Consider the following 18,375-nt stretch of genomic DNA (forward strand, 5'->3'; position numbering starts at 1 on the left):
GTAGGATGATGAAAATTAAAAATAATTGTATTATATATTTCAAAATGGCTAGAAGAGAGGTTTTTGAATGTTCTCACTAAAGGAAATAATGTTTAAGGTGACAGGTATGCTAAGTACTCATTACGTGATTTATACATATATTGAAACATCGCATTATAGCTGATAGATACAAGTATGTGTAAATCATAATTTGTTAAAAAAAAAAAAAGAAGAAGAAGAAAATGAAGAGAAGAGGTTTTAGAGTCACCTTTCTAAAATCCAGCCACATCATCACTCTTTATCTTGTACATATGTATTATCTCACACTCAATAATTTACTTTGTTTTTAGCAAACATTCACCTGCCCAATATTCTCTCAAATTGGTTTATATAAAATAATTTTACATCCATGTTCAAGAGAAACACTATTGCTCAATTTTAAGTTTTATTGAGAGTTGTGTAACTACTTGAATAGCAATTGTTTCCTAGAGAACTAAAGTTCAGCAACTTAAGAAGATTCCAAGCAGTAGAGTATAGTGGCTAATGTACAAAGAGAGTGAGTATAGAGACAGATCTAGAGGCAGATTGCCCAATTTTAAATCTTGAACCAACACCAATAAGTTGTATGACTCAGGCAAATGATTTAACCTCTGTTTGTTTGCTTATTTGTAAAACTGGGGTAATAGTGATATATTTCTCTCTTTAAGATTAAATAATTTATTGTAATGTACTTGTACCATATTCTGACACTTAGGAAGTCCCATAGAAGTATTACCTCTCAGCTGCATATTAACTGCCAAAGACAGATGTTCACTATGACAGGTTCAAATTCTTTATTTGACAAGTAAACAGCTATAGGCGGCATTTTATTGAAAATGGAATAGTATCACTTTAACTAAAAATAATAATAACCAATATCTTGGTAAAATTTGCTCCCAGGAGGATGTAGCATCCAAAACATACATTCAACAAACTATTGAATAGCCAACGGCACAGTTCAGTTTTCACCCTTGATATAAGAAATCTACCAAAATTAGAAGTATTTTTGGATATATTACACATATAGACTCCCTGTTTAAAGAAAGGAAGCTGTATAAAGTAAGTGTTAATAAATAATCATTTAATGAATGCTTTTAGGTGGCAGGGTAACTCTTTGCTTAACCAACTCAATCAATCATTTTGAGTGTGGAAGAAACATTCTGAGGAAAAAGGAAAACCTAACATCAAATTTCAGTTAAGGGAGTGGTTATTTGAGCTCTAGAAAATAAATTGAATTTACTTCTGGAATAATCTAAATAGGTAGTCACATTGCATTATTGTTAGGATTCAACTTTACTGATTAATAGGAAAGTCTACATGAATTAAAATATCTGCACATAAAAGAGTTTTGCCTTTCATGAGAGTTAATATGTTAAATTTTACACTATGCTCAAAGTTTTGCCTCCTGCACATTTATATGTCTCTCTCTGTTCTTTATTCTTCCTGAAAAATATTAGAACATATTTACTGGAGGTTCATATCAATTAGATCAAGTCATTGTCATTGAAGACATATTTCTGAATCTTCTACACAGAACAGAAAAAATCTTAAATGTATAATATGAATTACCTAATAGTTAATGTTAAATTAATAAGCCATACCGCTACTGAATACAAATATTTAGAAATACACATTCACTAATAAACTAATCAGGACCTTTACTGAAGTAGGGTTTTTAGAAACCAGAGACTTAAGGAGAGATATACACCAACTATATTTTTGCTATGAAAAAGCAAAACTGTTTTCCTGCAAAATACATAATACCAGCTTCAAGTTTCCATTTCTCGTTTAGCTCAGAGCAAGTTTGACTAGAAGATAATAATCCTAACTCTTCTGCTGTTGTCTGAAAGTCAGCAATAAAAGGACTAGGATCCAATTTTATTTCATTCTCAGTAGAAACTGGTGTAAGCCACACTGATTTCCTAAAGAAAAGGGAAACAGAAAGCAGATAGTGTTGGCACACTTGGGATCAAGTCAGTTTTACCACTGTTTAATATCATAATCATTTTCAGAATAGTCATTCAGGAGTGTGGCATAGAGCCAGCATACTACGCCTTCTAGATCCTCGTGAACTCTTGGTATAGGATTTGAGCAGATAGGCTTATAAAAGAGCTAATTCCAGATAGTCTCCCCATGATTTCTGCATCAAACATGGAGTGGAAAGATGAATCGTCTTAGATAACTTGTGATGCTTGCATTAGAAGAGTACTAATGTACCCAGCAAAACAGACTCAGCCAAATGGATCCTAAGAACAGTAAGTAAAAGCCACCAAAGGCTTAATCTGACCCACTGTGGTGGTGGCAAAGTTCTATATGTCAAAGTGAGTAAGTGAATATGAGAGAGAGAGAGACTACAACATCAAAATTCACGCACCCAAAACCTAAACAGACAACTTTGTGGGCCAAGTCGTCATTTTTTTAAGGAAAGTAGATTGCAAGCAACATAGTATTTTACTATCAAAATAGGAATATCTATTTATCATTATTACTCTGGTAGCCTACAGAGGCAGTAGTTCTGGAACATTAGATCAGAACTCTGTGTTGCTCCAAGCATTGGGTAGTTATAGAATTGAAAACATATGTATGTGTGTGAAAGATAGACAGAGACAAAGAGATGGAGACGGAGAGAGCAGGGAGAGAGACAGACAGAGACAGAGACAAGCAGAGAGACAGACAGAGGCAGAGCGAGCGAGAGACAGAGGCAGAGCAAGAGAGAGAGAGACAGAGGCAGAGCGATAGAGAGAGGCAGAGCAAGAGAGAGAGAGAGGCAGAGCGAGAGACAGAGAGAAAGACTAGAGAGACAGAGACAGAGACGGACAGGGACAGAGAGACAGAGACAGAGAATCAAGGGGTGGTTTCTATTTAGAGTTCAACTACTTTCTAGAATATCACTAAACCCCTCAGCCTTTATGAAAATAAGTTAAAGGGACGAGTAAAAGTATTAACAATGTGAATGGACTTAATGCCATTTACATCCTATTCACGTGTATGTATTCTTCCCCTGTTACTCCAAATATCTTCTGAACTGAATAGGACTGAACTGTACACTTAAAATGGTATTTTATATTATGTATGTTTTACCAAACTTTTAAAAAAAATTCTGCCTCCCCCTGAAAAAAAGTACTATAATCACATTAAAAGACATTGCACATTGGCTAAGCTCTAAATTCTTACTGTGATGTCAACTATTTCCATATATTAAGCAAGGATAAAATTTGTCCTGTGGTTTGAGATAGTTTCCAAGATTCATCACTCAGATTTATAAAACATAAATATTTCAATGGCATGGTTAAAAAACAAAAGTATATCAGGATACCTTTCTACTTAGTCTCAAAGTTCACACAAAGCTCTTGGGATTCAGTATCTCAGTTCCACAAAATTGCAAGCAAAGTACATTTAATGATTAGGCTGATAAGCCCGTCCTTCATGAATTCTCCGTGAGTTAGCATCAAATGAAGGATTGGTTTTCTTACGTTTTTAGCCACTTACTCTTACAAGATGAAATTGAGCAATAAAATATATCAGAAAAAATATTATAAAGGACAAAACATTGAAAGATAGTATCGCCGGGCGCGGTGGCTCAAGCCTGTAATCCCAGCACTTTGGGAGGCCGAGACGGGTGGATCACGAGGTCAGGAGATCGAGACCATCCTGGCTAACACAGTGAAACCCCGTCTCTACTAAAAAGTACAAAAAACTAGCCGGGCGAGGTGGCGGGTGCCTGTAGTCCCAGCTACTCGGGAGGCTGAGGCAGGAGAATGGCGTAAACCCGGGAGGCGGAGCTTGCAGTGAGCTGAGATCCGGCCACTGCACTCCAGCCTGGGCGACAGAGCGAGACTCCGTCTCAAAAAAAAAAAAAAAAAAAAAAAAAAAGAAAGATAGTATCAATGCTTAATTGTATCACTTACTAAAGGTGACTGAGTATTTAATGACTCTGCTTTGTAGTTATTATAAAATGACCTAGTTACACTAGATTGTCTGTTAGGACCATTATAAATCTCTATGTTTTTATTCTAAAATAAACATTGCATTTAAAATGTGAAAACATTTTAAAGTATTCATTAAAATATTTGTGTAAACACTAATTTGGGCTTTGTTTACAATTATGGGTGAATTATGTTATATTCTCTAAAATCTATGCTTCTGCAGAAGCTTCTCATAAGCAAAGGTAAAGCTAAAACATTCCAAAGGAATCAGATCTGCTGGACTTACCTAGAGGCAGAACACTCCAAATGGATTTCCTCGGGGTTGTGATCTATATTCCTTGGGGTAAAGTATAGCTCGGTTTGAAAAAGGAGAGTTTCCTCAGAAATGACCTAGGAGAGCACAAAGTTTCAGTGGAAGATATTTGGAGTAACAGAGGGGAAATACACACACATGAACAGGATGTAAAAAACATTCACAATCTCAAAAATGGCTAGTGTCATTCTTAGATATAAATGAAGATCTGACAACTCACTGGGACAGAAGAGGACCCGTTATCCCGAAGAGTGAATTTAAAATGCCTGGGAACAAAACAGTCTTAATTCATTGCAGCAAATTTAAACTGCCACTTACAGCCATCTTTATGATTCATTAATGAAAAGGTTTCCAACAGTTCTTCTGAGAAAGGTGATTTGTAAGTCAAATAACAGAGTGGTTTAAAGCACAAGCTTTGGAGAGTATTCATCCTGGTTTGGCATCTAAACTACCACCAACAAGGAAAACTTGGTAAAGCACCTTCTGAAGCTCTGAGTTCCTAATTTCTAAAATAAAATACCTTATTCAAAAATGATCATTATCATTGGTCACTGGCCCAAAATATTTGTGTAGTGTGAATATAAATTGTTTAAATTTGGGAATCTGTAAGAAGATAATATCCCAGGATAACAACGCAGTTTAGGATTTGTGCCTAGCTGAAGAACAAACAAGAGATTTCATTTCAATGAAAATCCACATATGTTGACACAAATCCTCATGGAACATGGAGAGATTTCAAATTACCTAACATTGAACATGATAGAGCTTCCCAAGATTGGTGACCCCCCACATTAGAAGAATTAAATAAAATTCAAAGCAGTCTGCTAATATTTAGTAAAATATAGTAGTAGCCTAAAGGCAACTTAGAATCAGTTCACTAGCCAGTCTGTAAATCTGTGATCTAAGGTCCTGTGCACACAGAATGACCCAATATTCAGTGAGAAAAAATGAGAAATTCCGTGGTCATCTGCCCATAAATTACTACAACGAGAAGCAAGGATTAGATTTTTAAAAGACAATTTTAATATTAGGCATGAAAGTCTGACAAAACATTTAGTATTTTCACAAACAATCACTCTTCTCACCCTTGTCCTGATGCCACAATCATGAACAAGATATATAAACTCATATACATATGTATGTATCCAATTTGCAGGGCAGCCCATTCCCAGATGTAATTCATCCGCAAATATATACAGATTTCTGCTTTCTGCAAGTGGGATAACTGACACCATCAACCAGTCCAGAGAGCAATTTATTTTCACTGTGGAAAGAACCATATGAAAAGCATCAGAAGTACGTCTATCTTAAGAAAGTGTTCAAAGAATAGTCAATTCTGCCCTTGGCGATAAACAAAAGGCATTTATTTCTCTGGCAAGGGTAACCATGGCTTAAAGGTTTTCTTATAAACATTATTAAGATTATTTTCCAAAATATCTAATTATGTCCCCAAGTAACTAGATTTCAGTAATTTCATGGGGGAGGTGGGAAGATCAACATGCAAGAGTAAGAAAAAGCATAACTGGGCCGGGCACAGTGGCTCATGCCTGTAATCCCAGCACTTTGGGAGGCAGAGGTGGGCGGATCACGAGATCCATTCTGGCTAACACGGTAAAACCCCGTCTCTACTAAAAATACAAAAAAATTAGTCGGGTGTGATGGCGGCACCTGTAGTCCCAGCTACTCGGGAGGCTGAAGCAGGAGAATGGCGTGAACCCAGGAGGCGGAGCTTGCAGTGAGCTGAGATCTCGCCATTGCACTCCAGGCCTGGGTGGCAGAGCGAGACTCCAAAGGAGAAAAAAAAAAAAAAAAAAAAAAAAAAGCATAACTGTATAGCCCCTTAATTTCTCCTAAATAAGTTATATTCCATGGAGGGTGATCTATTTAGGACAAAACATAAGGGGCAGAAGTGAATTGCAGTGTATTAGAATAAAAGCGATATCATCCCGGTATACTTTTTGGAAAGAGAAAGAGGAGAAAGGGTGGTTCTAGAACAGTAGAATTCATGTCTAGAGCAGCCAGTACCAGAAACAATCTCAGCCATAAAAGGAAAAAGAGAGGGAAAGCCCTTTATCTGGGATGTTAGCTCCATGCAAGTTTTGTTGTAAAAGCCATCTTTATCCTCTTTATTTAAATCGTAAGTCAATAATAATCATTATTTGCAATAGATTCATTTGGAGGAACTGAGTCTTTTCAGCATTAAGAAGTACATATTTATATTATTAACGAGCAAGTGGCCACAGAGGACTCCACCACCACTGGAGCTTGGAAGTCCCGCCTTGAGAGAGATATCAACAAGGTAAGACAATGCACATTTCAGAAAAGGAGTAGAGGAGGCAAGTGTTCTTGCCTCATAACCTTTAAATCACGATTCTCTATGTGTTTGAAATACTGTTCTCACATCACCTAGGAAAGATGGTCAGGAAGGTCCTTCCTAAAGGAAAATAAATTCCAGCAGCTAAGATTAAAGATGGATGGAAAGGATAAGTGGACATGGACACACAGAAAGCCCATACTTATGATTTCACTGCATTTTTTTCACACTAACCTTATAAAGTCGAGTTTTGAGGGTTGTTATTTTTTTATTTTTTATTTTTTTTAGACAGAGTCTCACTCTGTCGCCCAGGCTGGAGTGCAGTGGTGTAATCTCCGCTCACTGCAAGCTCCGCCTCCTAGGTTCACGCCGTCTCCTGCCTCAGCCTCCGAGTAGCTGGGACTCCTGCCGCCAAGCCAGTTTTTGTTTTTGTTTTTGTTTGTATTTTTAGTAGAGACGGGGTTTCACTGTGTTAGCCAGGATGGTCTCAATCTCCTGACCTTGTGATCCACCCACCTGGGCCTCCCAAAGTGCTGGGATTACAGGCGTGAGCTACGGTGCCTGGCCTGTTTGTTTTTGAGACGGAGTTTTGCTTTTTTTTTTTTTTTTTTTTGAGATGGAGTCTCACTCTGTCACCCAGGCTGGAGTGCAGCGGTGTGATCTCGGCTCACTGCAAGCTCTGCCTCCTGGGTTCAAGTGATTCTCCTGCCTGAGCCTCCCGAGTAGCTGGGATTACAGATGCCCACCACCACACCAGGCTACTTTTTGTATTTTTAGTAGAGACGGGGTTTCACTATGTTGGCCAGGCTGGTCTCTAACTCCTGACTTCTGGTGATGCACCCGTCCGGGCTTCCCAAAGTGCTAGGATTACAGGTGTGAGCCACCGTGCCTGGCCAGAAACTCGAGTTTTAGTTTGACATTCTCTCAAATAGCTGAGAAAAGCCCAAGAAACACACATAGATACTTTCACTGCAGGAGAATCTTCCTTTGCTCAGGCTTCATGAAAGACAAGGACTAAACACCCTACCCACCCTAGATAGCCAGAATTCATGGTCGCTCTTTCTCTCCATGTGCTGTTCATTTCAATAATTAACTGTTACGTGGTGAGCTGCACTGATCTAGGCATTCTTAAAATTCATCTTAGGTAAAATGGAAAAACATCAGAAGCTATATGTGGTCTTTGCTTCCAAAGGTGTTACAGGCCAAATGGGTAAGAAATTGACATATCAGTTTCAAAGAAAAACTCCATTTCAAATTTAACAAAAAAAAAGAGATGTCTGCAAAAAGAAACAGTAAAGAACATAAAAAGTAATATTGAAATGCTACTTTACAGATTACATTTAGTCAGGCCTTGGAGCTGGCAAGCATTTGGATTCCAAGCAAAACAGAAAAGATACATTGGAATCAACTTGTAGGCAGCAACTCGCTGACTTAGCTTTCTTCTATTAACTTTGCAGAAGGTTGATGAGTTTAACATGAGTGAAGTTCAGAGCAGTCTTTTTAAGGGAACAAAACAGCAATAATATCAGCATCAAGCAAAAACATGAGTCTGGAAGCAGAAAGATCAGCTAAGATGCAACTGAGTACCTTACAATATGATACAATCAAGCACCAGTAATTCGCAGTGGGTTTGAAACGTTAGACTGAAAGAGAGCCAAGGACTATTCCTGAAGAACCTCTGCAAATGAGTCTCAAGATAGAAGACCAAAACAGAGAGAGACAAATAAAAGTCTGAGAACTGGGACATTTAGGCAGAAAGAGAAAATGTATCCTCCGTATATTGACACAAGTCTACCTGGCCTGAAAGCATTTCTTCTTCTAGCCAGTTAGAATAAGATCGGATTTCTTCAGGGAGTAAAACGCCTGCATGGAAAGCGATCATTATGATTAACTCCTTCAAGGAAGCATTCTCTAAAACTTGTTATTTACCATGGAGGTTCTCAGCACCAGTCCAGATCAAGAGAGCAAGGAGCATCAAGACTTCTAAAGCCATGGAGACCATCTGGGCAGACCTCCAGCACAGGACGACTCCGGAAACAAGAAGTGGCGACTGGTTTAAGTGATTTTTATATGGCATCCCATGGCTCAGCTGCCTTCGTTTTCCTCCTTATTTGGGTAGTTCACAGGATGCACTTATCACGGGGTCAACTACCTAAAGGCTGAGACTCTCTTGATTATCCAAACACTGAAGCTCAAAGAGATATATCGAGAAAAAAGTGTTATTTGATAACAGTCTGTACAAGGCCTGTTACGAACATCAGGAGGATGGCATGGCACACAATGGTTCCAGTAACTACTAAATTACAGGAAACTGTTCTTACTAGCTAACGTTCAGGTGTTGTAAGTTTCCATCTAATATGAGAACAGCCTAGATCTTTCATACTTGAAATCAAAAGACTATTTTCTTCATTTCTATGGGTTTGACTGGAAGAAGCAAAGCAGAAATGAGAAAGTGACTTGACCAGGAACATAAATCCCTAGGAAGAGACAGGCACCCAAAGGAAAGCCAGGTCTATTGGTGTTAGGAAAGTTGACAAATCCATCTGTGTTCTTTCTAAATTAATGTGTTAGTAACTTTAGTCATTTAAAACCTGAGACAAGAGAATATTTTATATGCATAGATATACCTACATAACTTTATCGGTATAAGAAGTTTATATGTATAATTCATTTCAATACTCAAGGAGAATAAAAGTTCCAGCCATAGATTTTTATTGTATTTTTTAAAAATGTTAGTCATGGCCTGAATGTGACTGTGTGGTTTTAAGGATACTTGAAAATCAAAGGCTAACAGTAAATAAAATTCAAAGAGGCTGAATTAAATGCCTGTTATTGTTTTTAGTCACCTCTGAATTATATTTTCAATGTTACAATCTGCTGTCAAATTACTACATACACAGAGCTTCCCTATGTATTTAAGAAGGATTTCCATTTCTGATATTACATTCTCTTGTGGACAGTGAGATCCCCACAGCTGTGACCCACACAGTGCTCTGTATCAGGAAAGCCTGGAGTACCCAGTCGCCAACCACCAATGGGGAAAGAGTATTAGAGAAAGAGAAGGGTAAGTCTATATATTATTTTTTCATCTTTAGTTTTTTTAAACATTTTTCTGATGTGAACATTTTCAGGGTCTAAAATTTATTAACTTCATATGCAGCTTTTAAATCTTGCCTATGTAAAGCACCTAATATTGTTTCAAAAGGAATCATTGGCCAGTTTCTTGTATTTGAGAAAGTTAGTTCAACAAGTTAAGGCTCCTATTCATACTCTGTAAAAAGGAGATATATTCTCTCTAAATTTATTGTGAATAAGACATAGCAAATGTAAACAGTCTTACTCAAGTTAATAGTGTACAAAAAATATCTAATATATGGCTATTTCCTCTATCTTGAAGCACAGTTAGTAACAGGATTTTATGCAATGTTTCAAGGATTACTCAAAGCCGCAGAATGAACAAAGTTCATTTTCCAAAAATTCCAATTTTAATACAGAATTTTACCGTGAAAGAGTAATGGAGTTTAAATATAACTTTAATGTAAAATAGATGGAGATAAAGCAGAGATAAAACAAATATTTTAAAACAATTTATAACTTAGGGAAATGTTGCAACTATAGTACAAAAAACTTTATTTTTCCTGAACGTTTTGAGAGTAGATTACTGATAAGATGTTCCCTTGACCCTAAATATTTTGAAGTATATATCCAATAAATAAGGACATTCTTCTACTACCAGTGGTTCTCAATAATTGGACCTGAGATGATGGAGGGGTCCATGGGGTCAAATCTATTTTCACAATAACAATAACACATTTTCTTTTTCACAATGTTGACATTCGCACAGGTGTGCAAAAAAAAGTGGTGGGAAACACTGCTGCCTCTTGAGCAGCAATCAAGGTAGTGGTACAATGTGTTAGTTTGTTAGTCATCATTGTAGTCTTCACACACTCACAGTAAAGGGGAACAGCCAGTTTCACTTAAGTCTTGAAGCAGTAAAAAGTATTTGTTTCATTAAACACCAACCCTTGAATGCATACCTTTTTAGTATTCAGAGTGATAAAATAGAAAGTATGCATAATACACTTCTGCTGCATATCAAAGTATGAAGAGTGTCTCAAGGAAAATCTGTGCAGTTATTGGAGCTGTGAGCTGAACTAGCCACTTATAACCCAGAACACCATCTTTACTTAAAAACTGACTATCAAACAATGATTATTTGCCCATGGGTATTTGACATTTTTTGAAATGGAATGATGTAAGCTTGTCACTTCAAAGAAAACAACTAACAACAATTACACCCAGTGATAAAATTCAAGCTTAAAGGAAAAATTTGAATTTTGGAAAAGTTGTATTCTCTACTATGAGCTTGGAAGCTCAGTGGTGATATCTTAACTATGATTTCTTGTATTGCATAATAAAATGTCATCATTTAAAACATCTGCATAACTCTGAACTAAAACTTTCCAAATTATCTGCACATGATGTTACAGAAACATTCAGGGTAAAGCACAACAGGGACCAGTGGATTTTAATGGGAATAAGTATGAAGGGTTTATTGATATATTTTCAGATCCCATGTTGCAACAAACCTCGAAGATACTGCCCCTTGGCAAGTTTTGGTGCAGTATCAAAAATAAAAAAAAATAGCCACAATTATCTGAAAAGGCTTTTAAAATACTCTTCTTTCTTCCAACCATGTATCTGTGTGAGGCAGGGTTTTCTTTATGTACATTAACCAAAGTGACATATTACAAAGATTGAATGCAGAAGCAGATATGATAATTCAATTGTCTTCTAGTTAGCCAGACAAGAGACTTGCAAAAATGCGAATATAAAACAATGTCACTCTTTTTTTGGAAAACAGCAATTTTTCACTAAATGTTCACTGTTTTATGTTAACACCTGTTGGGTTTATTAGTTATTTTTAATTACTTAATAAATATTTTTAACTCACTTTTAATTTTTTTTTTATACTTTAGGTTCTAGGGTACATGTGCACAAGGTGCAGGTTTGTTACATATGTATATATGAGCCATGTTGGTGTGCTGCATCCATTAACTCGTCATTTACATTAGGTATATCTCCTAATGCTATCCCTCCCCCCTCCCCCCTCCCCACAATAGGACCCAGTGTGTGATGTTCCCCTTCCTGTGTCCAAGTGATCTCATCTCACTTTTAATTTCTAATGTGGTTATTAGGAAGGATAAAAACCATATAAATAAAAGCTCTTCGTAATTCAATATTTTTAATAGTCTAAAGGAAGTCCTGACATCAAAAATTCTGAGCAGCATATATACCCAAAAGAAAGGAAATCAGTATATTGAAGAGATATCTACACTGCCATGTTTGTTTAGAACTGTTAACAATAGTTAAGATTTGGAAGCAACCTAAGTGCCCATCATCAGATAAATGGATAAAGAAAATGTGGTACTTATACGCACGGAGTACTATTCAGCCATAAAAAGTAATGAGATCCTGTCATTTGCAGCAACGAGGATGGAGCTAGAGGCCATTATGCGAAGTGAAATAAACAATGCATAGAAAGACAAACATCACATGGTCTCACTTATTTGTGGGATCTAAAAATCAAAACAATTGAACTCATGGACATAGAAAGTAGAAGGATGGTTACCAGAAGCTGGGAAAGGTAGTAGGGGGGCGATGGGGATGGTTATCAGGTACAAAAAAAATAGAATGAATAAGACTTACTATTTAATAGCACAACAGGGTGTCTATAGTCAGTAATAACTTAATTGTACATTTTAAAATAATGAAGAGTATAATCAGATTCTTCATACTGCAAAGGATACATGCTTGAGGAGATGGATATCCCATTCTCCATGGTGCGACTATTATGCACTGCATGCCTGTATCAAAATATCTCAGGGACCCCATAAATATATACACCTACTATGTACTCACGAAAATTTAAAAAAATTAAAAGTCTGAGCAGCCAGCATTATCACATTGTGGCTGCAAAGTTGTTTACTGGCTATAGAGTTACAGTTTTACAACTGTAAAGAGTTGTAAATGAAGAGTTCTGTTCACAATGTACAGATGAAGAGTTCTGTTACACGCCAATGTAATGTACTAAACACTACTGAATTGTACACTTAAAATGGTTAAGATGGTAACTTTTATGTTACGTAGATCTATTATTATGTTACATAGATATTATTTAGATATGTAAAAGGCAAGACTGTAACTTTTTAAGAGAAATACGTAGGACAGAATATCTTTGTGACATTCCCACAGGGAAGGACAGAATATCTTTGTGACATTCCCACAGGGAAGGCTAAAGGTGGAGGTTTGGAGTGGGAAAGGAATATAGGAGTGTCCATGTTATACATACTTTGGTTAAACACTGTTTTGAACAGCCACGTTAATATGTTGTAGAGGAAAATGAATAACTGAGTCTACCTTTCAGGGGTAAAGTCCAGGATAGAGATATAACTTGAAGCCATCAGCATACAATTAAAACAATGAGATTGAATAAACTCTCCAAGGGAGTGATATGTATAGATGGGGTGAACAGTTCAATGTTCAATCCCTAGAAACCCCAATAAATTGGAAAAGAGAAATTTCAACCAGGGAGGATCTCCTAAAGACAAACAGTGATCACTGAGAAAGGATGCTATTGCAGAAGCAAGATTTTTAAAAATTTGGCCAGAAGAATTAGTATATCAAGAATATACCCAGAGATACATCATACTGAGAATAATTATTTCAATTAAAACTAGGCACAAAACAAGGCCTATAACTTTGCTATCGCAGAAAAAAAAATTTATTGCATTCCAACAAGAGACAAAAAGTTTATATATTTGAAATACTTTTTGTTTGTTTGTGACAGGATCTCACTCTGTCACCCAGGTTGGAGTGCGGTAGCACGATCATGGCTCACTGCAGTCTCGACCTCCTGGGCTCAGATGATCCTCCTACCGCAGCCTCCTGAGTAGCTGGGACTACAGGCACCTACCACCATGCCTGGCTAATTTTTGTAGACACGGGGTTTTGCCATGTTACCCAGGCTGGTCTCAAACTCCTGGATTCAAGCAATCCACCTGCCTTGGCCTCCCAAAGTGCTAGAATTACAGGTGTGAGCCACTGTGCCTGGCCTGAAATGTTAATATCAATATTAGTTTCAGCTGATATAATCAACTTTAAAAAAAAAAATCAACTAACAAATTATTAAACTGTTTAAAAATTCAACAAGCATGATAGATATTACTACTAAAAAAAAAACTTAAAGCAGTTATATGTGCTAATTTGGATTCATTGATCCAATTCAAAAAAATAAGAATAAAAGAATCCCATTAGCAATTATTCCTGAGCTTGCATGAAACTTTGTAGAGGGCCTCATATTGGCAGTTGGTTGGCTCCATTCATTGTGTTCTACAATTTTTAGGGATACGTGATCACTAAGTTCTAAAGATAACAGTCTGTGCGCTTTCTTTCAATATATTAGTTGCACTGTCTGTTTGTGTGAGATTTGGGGCAACTCAAACTATACCACCATTGTGACCTTATCCCAATATAAAATAACCTTTCTATAACACACATGCAGAATAAAGCAAGTGCATACGGAAATTTTAAAGTTGTTATGTACTTTGTTCAAAGTATTCTTGGCAGAGACCACATGTGTAATTATTTGTATTACCCAAAGTATATCTTAGCATAATGAACTCATATGTGGAAATAATTGATTAGCTTTATCCAAATTAAACAATACATATGACAGCAGTTTTCTCTGTAGCTATCTGGGTTACACTATATATGCTAGAAGCAAAGGAATGGGAGGACTGTATTACTTAAATGCCTTTGTTAGGATTATTCGGGTGCCAGCAGTTGTAGAGGCCATCTCTGATCACACCCATCTGACACCTACCTGTGCCCCACTTTGTCCCATTCTCTGACCAGGGTGCTGACTTTCACTTTGCCTCGATTCTACATTTTGTCACAACTACTAAGGAGGACAAAACCTGCTAACTCCCCTAATCACATTAAGGTTGAGCCCAACCTTTTTTGGAGTGATTAGCAAAAATCCCATCTGAATACTGATGAAGACTGCAAGGTAGAAAGAGAGAAAACCAGCAAAACTGCTAAGCTTGACAGATGCTCAATTTTTAAGCCTGTACAAACATTAAGTGTTGACACCCAAAGAAATCTTTCCCATCTAAGTAGCACCACAAGTCACCCACTTATAGCCCCCAATCACAGGAGAAATGCTTGATTCCAGTGTGTTTCTCACACTCTATGTCCAAACCATTTGTATGTTTTAATATCCTGCAAAATATATCGTCAATTATACCGCTTCTCTTGACCCTTGACTCTAACCTTTCAAATCAAAAACAATTTTCACCAACTTTCTGACTGGCCAGCCTCTTACTGCCATGCCTCCAGGAAATTAATAAGATTCTTTAACCCAGAGACATTGTTTCTTCAGCTTCACAGCTGTACAAATCCTTATCAAAAATAAGAATTATCCATCGTATCTCCCTTTGATACACTGTATATTCCTGAAATCATTATGATTAGAATTAGTGAATACTTACATTAAAAGTTAATTTTAAAAACTTAAGATTTTTTCTAAGTATCAGACATTAAATGTCAAAAATTAAGGTCTAAAACCAAAAGCATCTGGATCAAAACCTCATTCTAACATGTAGAGATTTTGGTCAATTGAATTCACCACTGAGACTTTTCAGGTTGAGTTAATGAGTTACCTGCCTCATTACTGTAGTGATTGTTAAATAAATGCATGGATCCTATTGCAGTGAGGACAGCAGATGGCTATTGTTAAATCTTAGGTTCAAGGGTACTTGGACAGGTTATATAGGTAAACTGCGTGTCACGGGGCTTGGTGTACAGATTAGTCACCCAGGTAATTAGCAGAGTAACTGATGGGTGGTTTTCTACCCTCTCCCTCCTCCCACCCCCCATCCTTCAAGTAGGCCCTGGTGTCTGTTGTTCCCTTATTTGTGTCCACGTGTACTCAAGGTTTGGCTCCTACTTATAGGTGAGAATATGCGGTATTAGGTTTTTTGTTCTTGCATTACTTCACATAAGATTATGGCCTCCAGCTCCATCCATGTTGTTGCAAAGGACATGTCTCATTCTTTTCTGTGGCTATATAGAATTCCATGGTGTCTATGTACCATATTCTGTGCCCAGTCTACCATTGATGGGTATTTAGGTTGATTCCATGGCTTTACTATTGTGAATAGTGCTGGGACAAACACGTGTCTTTATGGTAGAATGATTTATATTCCTTTGGGTATATAACCAATAACGGGATTTCTGGGTTGAATGGCAGCTCTAAGTTCTTGGAGGAATTGCCACCCTGCTTTCCACAATGGCTGAGCGAATTTACATTCCCACCAGCAGTGTGTAATTGTTCCCTTTTCTCTGCAACCTGGCAAGCATCAGAATTTTTTTAACTTTTTTATAAGAGCCCAAAAATACCTTTTAACTAGGATTTATATTTCCAGGAGTAGTCAAAAATCTACTAGGGTTTATTGAAATGAAAGATTAGGCCAAGTGGTCAGACATGCTGGCTCGCTCCTGTAATCCCAGTACTTTGGGAGGCCGAGGCAGGTGGATCACCTGAGGTCAGGAGTTCAAGACCAGCCTGGCCAACACGGTGAAACCCCATCTCTACAAAAATACAAAAATTAGCCGGGCATGATGGTGGGTGCCTGTAATCCCAGCTACTCAGGAGGCTGAAGTGGGAGAATCATTTGAACCCAGGAGGTGGAGGTTACAGCGAACCAAGATTGTGCCCGTTGAATCCCAGCCTGGGTGACAGAGCGAGACTCCATCTCAAAAACAAAAGAGAAAGGTCAGGCCAAGTCATGCTACATCTTTAATTTTACTCAAGGTGGAAAGTAATAAAAATAGTAAAAGAATCACATATATTCAAGATGACAAAATTGTACTGTCATTTTCATTTCAAAAACAAAAGAATTCAGTCCCTTCAACAGATCCTGGCTCTTTTCCGGCTGCAGCTGTCTTGGGAAGGATTGAAGGTCAGGAAATTGACATAGTTAGGTACCTGTTAGTCAACCAAGCCCAGCAGCTCAGCTAAGTTATTCAGCAGTTCTAGACGACTCAAATTTAGATGTCTTTGTATTCTCTTGGAACAAAAATCCCCATTTCTAGAGGGGAAAGAGAGGTACTTTCAGATCTAGCAAAAATAAATTTTATCTCAAGAGGTGGAGAGAGACCTTTTTCACATTTTCTTGTGTCCATGAGTTTTCCTCCCTCCCAGGAGCAAGAAATCTAGCCATAAGCATGTTCCGCCCCGACTACCCGTTTTCCCTATGGAAGAAGACTGACCTTGCTTTGAGTAAAGATCATTTGTGTGCATGCATCCCTGCTCATGTAGGTGGTACTTTCTGGTTCAGGCTCCCTGGAATGAGTCTGGCACCTCTACTCTTGCACAGTATACTACCCAAAGGCACAAGAGTTCACTTCCAGAGATATACTAGGCAATTTAAATTAGACATCTTTCCACCTGGGATCCAAACTGTGATCAGCATAATCTGAGTTGTGAGCACTTTTGTGTTGGGAAAAGCAGATATTGTGGAACCTGCCGTCCCTCTGAGGGATTTCGCTAGGCCTGGGACACTGTGCTGTATGGAAACTGGGAGCCAAGTTGTCACTTGGTTCCAAGTTATTAGAAGAAATCATTTCCCTGTTCTGGGCACACAAGGCACATTCCCTGTATTGCTTAAGGTGTGGGTGTCATATGGCACTTGGCTGGTATAGGTAGAGGTATACCTACCCCCTATGGTAAGGTAAGAGGGTCTTTGCCTACAGCTCCAGAGGGGTGCATGATCCCCCACTTTGCATTGGCTATCAGGAGGGACCTACATGGGAGACTAGTACACACAACAAATGCTGATTTTGCTTCATCTTTTCTCCTTGCTGCACCTTTCCTTCTTTCCCAACACAAAAAAAAAGACACTGGTTCCAACCAGTGCCTTGTGTGTGCTGAGTCTTCCTTGGCAACTCCAAGATTCAGTGGGCCTAGTTATGTGAGCTCCCACTCCTGGTGGTTGGCACTGTTATCTTTGCCACCCTCCATGCAATGGGAATTCTTACTTGGGATTCGTAGCTGGATCTCCCTGCTCGACATTTTGTCAATCAGTTCAGGAGCCTTAGAAGGAAGAGCAGGTGATCTTGTTCACTAAGAAAATCTCCACCGAAGCGCTAATGGTGGGAAGGGTAGTGTGATGGTATAGTTGTGACCCTATATGGTTACAACACTTTCAGAATTAGGCCAAAAAGCAATTGGAATCTTATTTTCTTCTAGATTCTTGCTTTAACAAGGTAATAGGAAAGAAATACACAATGTCAAATGTAAGTTTACAATGTTTCCTGATGAGACATTACCAGGAAACAGAAAAGAAAAAAGCAGTATAGAAAGCCAAAGATGAAGGACTGATGGGAAAATCCTCCTTTTGAGTGCATTATAAGAGAGGGAGATTTAAATCTATTTCACTGAGATGTAGTTGCTAAGCATAATGGGTAAAACTAAAGTGAGCAACTAAATCATAAAAATGCTGAATGTTAATTCAGAAAAGTATGCAGTGGGTATAGGCAAGTTTTATTATATATGAACTTGATTTCAGAGTTAGAATGGCAATTTACTTAAAATTAACTCATTAAAAGATGTAAATATCATGATATAGATATGTTATCCCAAACTCCAAAATGTAGTGAAACTGGTAACAGATATTGCTACTCATCTTTGTACAGACACATCAACAGTATTGATGAAACTGGTTCTCAGCAAGTATGTA

General features: G+C 37.7%; 1 protein-coding gene across 1 annotated transcript; it reads right to left on the reverse strand.

Annotated features, from left to right (window-relative positions):
- Window positions 1-843: 843 nt before the first annotated feature.
- OOSP2 (oocyte secreted protein 2) lies at window positions 844-8,677 on the reverse strand. Its single transcript, XM_007997042.3, has 4 exons — window positions 8,501-8,677; window positions 5,343-5,521; window positions 4,231-4,334; window positions 844-1,940 (listed from the first exon to the last, which is right to left on the reverse strand). The coding sequence occupies exons 1-4, from the start codon at window positions 8,646-8,648 to the stop codon at window positions 1,730-1,732; spliced, it is 642 nt and encodes a 213-aa protein (XP_007995233.2). The 5' UTR covers window positions 8,649-8,677; the 3' UTR covers window positions 844-1,729.
- Window positions 8,678-18,375: the final 9,698 nt, after the last annotated feature.

The sequence above is a fragment of the Chlorocebus sabaeus genome, chromosome 1 (genome assembly GCF_047675955.1).
Source record: "Chlorocebus sabaeus isolate Y175 chromosome 1, mChlSab1.0.hap1, whole genome shotgun sequence".
Taxonomy (NCBI): domain Eukaryota; kingdom Metazoa; phylum Chordata; class Mammalia; order Primates; family Cercopithecidae; genus Chlorocebus; species Chlorocebus sabaeus.

What these genes read in the sequence shown, in the direction of transcription:
- OOSP2 (XM_007997042.3), bottom strand. Translation starts at nt 8,648, where the DNA reads ATGCCATATAAAAATCACTTAAACCAGTCGCCACTTCTTGTTTCCGGA. An exon ending in ATTGTGGCATCAGGACAAGG is followed by an intron (nt 4,335 to 5,342) that starts GTGAGAAGAGTG and finishes GTGCTCTCCTAG; the next exon opens with GTCATTTCTGAGGAAACTCT. An exon ending in TTGGAGTGTTCTGCCTCTAG is followed by an intron (nt 1,941 to 4,230) that starts GTAAGTCCAGCA and finishes CCTTTTCTTTAG; the next exon opens with GAAATCAGTGTGGCTTACAC.